Below are 6,850 nucleotides of genomic sequence, written 5' to 3'. Positions count from 1 at the left end.
GCTTCGGCCGCTTCAAGAAAACGTAGAAGAGATGAAAAGGAGGAAGAAGAACTTGAAAAAGCATTTTTCATTATTGTTAGAGTTGCCACTATGCTTTTGGGTGCACTGACTTGGTATCATGATAAGTACTTTGTTAAGGAACCTACCCAAAATTTGGAATTAGAAAGGCATAGTTTCCTCAATCGTCTATACAGGGGAACATAAATTGATTGCATTGAACAATTAAGGGTCAGAAAAAAGGCATTTTTTAAGCTTTGTAGAATTATACAGGAGAAAGGGAAATTGGTAAAAACAAGAAATGTTCCTATAGCTGAAGCTGTGGCAATGTTTTTGCAAATCCTTGCTCACAACCTAAAGTATAGAGTTGTGCAATTTAGTTGTTGTAGATCCATGGAAACAATAAGTAGGCAATTTAAGAATGTCCTACGAGCTATAATGAAAGTAAGCAAAGAATATTTGAAGTTCCATGACTATAATCTAGAGGGCTCGGCGGAAAAAAAATGGAGATGGTTTAAGGTAAGTTTGTCATTTGTTATTAATTATAAGGTACTTTAAGTGATTACAACTTATTTTTATTTTGAAATGTTTTTAGAATTCAATTGGAGCACTTGATGGGATACATATTCTAGTAACAGTTGCTGCAGAAGATAGGCCTAGATATCGTAATAGAAAAGGTGATATCTCTACAAATATTTTAGGAGTTTGCGGTCCAGATTTAAGGTTTATATATGTGTTGCCTGGGTGGGAAGGGTCAGCAGGAGATTCTCGAGTATTGCAAGATGCTTTGCATCGTCAAAATTGTCTCCATATTCCAAATGGTAATATCATGAAATGGTGAAACTTTATTTAACATATAAAAGAAATATGCATATTTTTTATATATAATATTTTTTTAAACCATTGTAGGTAAATATTTTCTTGTGGATGCGGGGTATACAAATGGCCCTGGATTTTTAGCATCTTATCGAGGGACTAGATATCATCTTAATGAGTGGATCGGAAACACCCCTCAAAACTACAAGGAGTTATTTAATCTTCGTCATGCAAGTGCAAGGAATTTTATTGAAAGGTCATTTGGGGTATTGAAGAAAAGATGGAGTATATTAAGAAATCCTTCTTTTTTTGATATAAAAACACAAATAAGAATTATGAATGTTTGTTTTATGCTACATAATTTCATAAGAGATGAACAACAAAGTGATCCAATTTTGGAAGCCCAAGACTAGGAACTTTTATTTGTTGTTGACAATGAGTTAATCAATCAACAAATGGAAAGAGTCACAAATAATGTTGGAGATGAAGTCACAACTATCCAAGAAACTGAGGAATGGACAAGATTTCGTGATACTTTAGCAATGAATATGTTTGCCACCTATCAAATAAGAAGAAACTTTGATTAGGGAGATGTTTTTAGTGGATTTGGATTTTGTTTCTTATGTGTAATTGACTCTATACTCATGTATGTGTGATACTTTGGATTTTTGTATTTCATAATACTTTGGATTTTGTTTTCTTTTTATGTGTAATTAATTTTATACTTTCGTAGATTGCTAATTTGACATGTCTCACCTTTATATATATGTAATTATATATGTGAGATTTTGTTTTTGTCTAGAGAAATGGAATCAAGCAATGTGAAGAACAAGTCAAGTGGAAAAAGAAAGATGTCTAGTGAGGACACAAAAAGTTACTTCACATGGAACTTGGAAATAGAGCGCGTGTGCTAGCTAATGTGCTTAGAGATCAAAGAAAAGAAATTTGGGCAATAAAGGTGATGGAAATTGGAAAGCAGTAGCATATAGTACTGCAGCTCAAATTTTGTCCAAGCATTTTGGAGTTCACCTCAAGGCAGATAATGTAAAGAATAGTTTTAAGCTTTGGAGAACATGATATGGAATTGTGAGTGACATTCTTAGTCAAAGTGGATTTGACTGGGATAGCACAAAGTACATGATTACCGTTGAAAATGAAATTGCATGGAATGAATATGTTAAGGTAGTCAATTATCTTTTAATTTTATTCAATTGTAGTTATTATTTTGTTGTTATTAACATGTTTCTATTTTTTTTTTCAAGTCACATGAAGAGGCCAAATGATTTCAATTCAAAGTCATTCCTAATTGGGATGATATTGTTGACCTATGTGCAAAGGATAGAACTACTGGACTCGGAGCAGAAAATGCATTAGATGCAGATGATATCATGAGCAAAGAAACAAATAAAGAGGAAGCAATTCATAGTGTGAGTTTTGACTTAGAGGGATCAAGTTCCGCCACAAGAAAAAACATTCGCCCAAGTAAGAGTGAAGAGAAAGAAGGGATGATTTCCTCAATGAAAGAAGTAGTCGAGTCATTGAAAGAATTTGTTGAAGTGACTAAGAAGAAGATGGAGAACAAAAAAAAAGATGGAGATAAAAGAAGCTCAAGAAGTGGTACATGAAGTGGCGAGTGAGCTAGATAATATACCTAATTTTAATGGTGCACTTTGACATAAAGCAATCGATTAGTTGACAGAAAATCCTATTAAGTTTGCGATTATAAAAGCTCTTCCATTGGATGAGAAGGAGGATTACATCTCGTCTTTGATGCCTTGATGCCAAATTATAGGTACATTTGATATCATGACAAGTATGTTGATGTTGTATAATTATGTTTTACATTTATATCTCTCATTTTATATAGCAAATTATGTTTTAACAAATATGATTTGTTCAGTAGCACTTAATATTATGTTTTCTTCTACAAAAAAGATGTGAAGGAATTCATGTGCTAAAACAAATGCAATTAGAAAATTTGGAATTATTTTGGAAGTTGGACTTATTTTGTGACTAAATTTTTCTTCTGTCTAAGTTTTTTTTGGTGTAATTGCATTACTGGCCAATGACTTCTACAAAAAACAAGTTTTATCTATAGACTTCTAAATAACATTTCAAGGTGAAATGATACTAAATATTTTTTATGTTGTGAGTTTTGTAGTGGACCGTAAATGGAATAATGATTTAAATAGTTAAATTATATATTTTTAATTGAAATAGATTAAAATAATACATATTTATTAGAATACCACACTCGACAAATAATACATAGAATTTATTAATGAAAAAAATAATTATTTTATTAAAAAAATGTTTTATTCAAATATAAAATTTAAAAAAAGAATGTATTTGATTATTTTATCAAAATAAGAAATTTTAAAAATGAATAAATTCAATTTCTTTATCCAGACACAAAATTTTGAAAAAGAAAAAATTCAATTTCTTTATTCAAACATAAAATTTTGAAAATAAAGAAATTTAATTGTTTATCCAAGCACAAAATTTTAAAAATAAAGGAATTTAAATTAAAATATTTTAAATTCTTAGAATTTAAAATTTTTGCCTCATCCAAACACATCCTTGGAGAAATTGGGAGTGGTTGCTTAAATTAAGAGATGGTATTAGTTGAGTTAAAAGCTTTTGGGACAACTAATTTTTTGTTATGATAACGAGAACTCTTGTCTCTGCTATGTGACTCTCACTTTTTCCACAGGATTTTTTTTTTATTTCTTTGGCTTACAAATTTGTTTGCCCTTTTCTTTAGCTTTGTGGGCATGCACTCTATCTTTTGATACATGAATGGGTTTTGTGGAAATTGTCTTTTTGTTATATGTGATTGGACGTTTAATATGGATTTAATTAGATATTAGAGACGGTAGAATTGACAAGATTGAACAATGTTGATGGGAAATGGTTATATTTGATTATTGTTGATGTTTTCCCATTGGTTGGTTGGTATCTATGTGATCATTAACGCTAGAAATTGTGCTTGAAAATAATAATGTTTTCTATTTCTGTTACACGGATATAATTACTTATAATATGAGGTTGCTTACAATCATAAATAACAAGCATCTTACATGGCTTTGGCTTTGAATAATGGTGGGCAAATAGGGTATTTAAGAGGTAACAACATAGGAAACCATATTGGTATTAACATGCTATATATCTTTATATTTGTTAATTGTGACTTTGTGAATAGTATCCGACGAACAAGAAAAATTGTGGTGATGTAATAATTTTTTATTTTTGGTAGACTAGTGTTCATTGACATTAAAATTATGATATTAATGATTGTAGCTTACCTTTTCAGTAGGAAATATATATGTACGTGTTTTTCTTTTCTTGAAATTGTTTCATTGTAATGACATCAATGTCATATATATTTTAATATGTTTCTTTATTTGTTTTAATGTGCATTAAATTCACATTCTAATTGGCTTTATTAATTGTTATATATATATATATATATATATATATATATATATATATATATATTAATTAGTGATTATATTCTGCTAATTAAAGTTATAATACATTTTTCTTAACATGTAAATTATTCGTGTATGGTGTTAAGTTCAGGAACATAATTTATTCGATATTCATATTTATTATTTGGTGAATTTAAGAACACTATAAGCTATTGGATATGATGGTTAAGTTAGAATTTATTACAAGATTTAATTTTTAGGATAGCTCAATGTGGGGTATGCCTTTTTTCTTTTGGTTTTTTGGAGACTTAAAAGTGATATTTTATGAATTATATAGTGACTAAAAGTTTGATTGCTTTAAATAAATTGGTATGGAAGAGTTAGAATGTTTAAAGTGATTGAAAGGGAAATTTTAGTATATGTTTTGAGTATGAAAAAAAATAAACATTACTAGAAAATAGGGTTTTAACATCGGTTATTAAAAACTTTTAATATTGGTTATTAACTGATGTTTAAAGTACCGACATTAAAAATAATAACATTAACATCGATTTTACAAAACTGATCTTAACATAAACTCCACAACATCGGTTTTAAAAAACCAATGTTGTATAGTAAGAAATAAGAAAAAAAAAAAAGTGAAATATGTACTGTCGCAACTTACCCTTCGGCGGGAGGGCGAGGCGAAACAAAATGGCGCATCTTCTCATGAAGAAAATGCGTGGAGTCGCCACAACCACTTATTAGAGGAAAACGTTAGAAAAACCAAAAAGACGAATGTCTGCGAATTTTGAAAATAAGGGTTCGGGAGTTGTTTATGCACATGGAAGGTATTAGCACCCCACGCGTTCGTCAAAATGGATGGTAGCCTTTGATCGAGTGTGCAAGAACGTGACTTCAAAATTAAGTATTTTTCCTTTTTATATTTTTTATTTATTTTTCCTTTTTATTTTTATTTTTATTTTTATTTTGTCGATAAGAGTGTTGCCCTTGCTCCTACGTATCCTCAGGTGCGATGAAGAATTCAGACCTACGTAGTTCTTTAAGTCTGAAAGTTTAGGTGTTACATTGGTTTTATGTTTTTTGAAAGATTGATTTTAAACTTTGAAAAAAGCGAGGAGATTCGTTAAGGCATTGGACCTTGAAACGACCTCAAGTGATGTTTGATGAAAAGTGGAGAGAATCGTTAAGGCGTTGGATCTTGAAACGATCTCAAGCGATATTTGATAAAATTAAAAAGTTTATGAGTTGGTTTTATTTTGGTTTTGCTTATTAACCTTCAATCTTTTTTTAAAGATAACTTGCGGCACTAATGATCGGTTAAAACTTTCTTTACAAGAAGAAAATGAGATTTATGATGCTAGAAGAAGGAGATGAAGATGCACAAAACAAAAGAGGACCCTTAAGGGTGCATTGATCGCATTCAAATCCTTAAAACAAAAACTAACCGGATGACGAATAAAGAACGAACGAAGAACAATGTAGAAGTCGATTACAGTCACAATTCGGTAGAGCCTCGACCTCATTTTTCTCTTCTTTCTTCTTCTTCTTCTTCTCTCTGATTTCTCTCAATCCTAGACCTTGGAACCCTTTACTCAGCCTCCCTCACACCTATTTATAGCAAAAGATGGCATTAAGGGTCATGGCAGCTCGCCCAGGCAAGCTGTTGCTTCAACCTACGGTAACCTTGCTCGCCCAGGTGAGTTGGTTACTTCACCCCTAAGCTATTTGGGGGCCCATGTGAGCCAGAGGCTAGCCTGGGCGAGCCAGGGTTCAGAAAAGGCTTAAAATGACCCTTTTGCCCTCCCTTTTGGGTATTTTCCGTATTCTTTACCGAAACATCGAATCATCCTTCATCTTGCGCGGTAACTGGTGTCGAACAGCTCAATTCAGCTAGCGAGGATCAAAATATCAACAAACGATAGTCCCCAGACGAAATTAGTGTATGACAGTTGCCCCTCTTTACTTATCTTTTATTGGAAATAAAAGGGAAGTAAAGATAAGGACACTAATTTTGTTCGAGCGAACTTGCTATTCGACCGGGCAACTGGTGAAAACCAAGGAAGTGAAACCGAGAAACATGAGAACATTGAAGTTCTGTAGAGCGGAAGACATCTGAAGTTTTTTTTTCAAAGCATAGAAACAGAGGACGTCGAGTCCTATAAAAGACAAAAGACATTGAAGTCTTTGAAATGTAAATGAAGACATTGTAGTCTTTTGAAAGCGTAAATGATTGAAGACATTGAAGTCTTTTGAAATGTAAATGAAGACATTGCAGTCTTTTGAAAGTGTAACTGACTGAAGACATTGAAGTCTTTTGAAATGTAAATGAAGACATTGAAGACATTGAAGTCTTTTGAAATGTAAATGAAGACATTGAAGTCTTTGAAATGTAAAGAAGACATTGAAGTCTTGACAAAAGATATTGAAGTCTTTGAAATGTAAAGAAGACATTGAAGTCTTGACAAAAGACATTGAATTCTTTGAAATGTAAAGAAGACATTGAAGTCCTGACAAAAGACATTGAAGTCTTTGAAATGTAAAGAAGACATTGAAGTCTTGACAAAAGACATTGAAGTCTTTGAAATGTAAAAAAGACATTGAAG

The 6,850-nt window shown here is 31.4% G+C and overlaps 1 protein-coding gene across 1 annotated transcript; it reads left to right on the top strand.

Moving 5' to 3' along the window:
• Positions 1-324: 324 nt before the first annotated feature.
• LOC106798570 (uncharacterized) lies at positions 325-2,438 on the top strand. The gene is made up of 6 exons (XM_014775168.2): positions 325-516; positions 593-818; positions 907-951; positions 1,279-1,363; positions 1,917-1,995; positions 2,151-2,438. The coding sequence occupies exons 1-6, from the start codon at positions 325-327 to the stop codon at positions 2,436-2,438; spliced, it is 915 nt and encodes a 304-aa protein (XP_014630654.2).
• The last annotated feature ends 4,412 nt before the right edge of the window (positions 2,439-6,850 follow it).

Source organism: Glycine max, chromosome 4 (genome assembly GCF_000004515.6).
Source record: "Glycine max cultivar Williams 82 chromosome 4, Glycine_max_v4.0, whole genome shotgun sequence".
Lineage (NCBI taxonomy): Eukaryota > Viridiplantae > Streptophyta > Magnoliopsida > Fabales > Fabaceae > Glycine > Glycine max.
This window is presented reverse-complemented; position numbering and strand designations above follow the sequence as displayed.

What these genes read in the sequence shown, in the direction of transcription:
- LOC106798570 (XM_014775168.2), top strand. Translation starts at nt 325, where the DNA reads ATGTTTTTGCAAATCCTTGCTCACAACCTAAAGTATAGAGTTGTGCAA. An exon ending in AAAAATGGAGATGGTTTAAG is followed by an intron (nt 517 to 592) that starts GTAAGTTTGTCA and finishes AAATGTTTTTAG; the next exon opens with AATTCAATTGGAGCACTTGA. An exon ending in CATGGAATGAATATGTTAAG is followed by an intron (nt 1,996 to 2,150) that starts GTAGTCAATTAT and finishes CTATGTGCAAAG; the next exon opens with GATAGAACTACTGGACTCGG.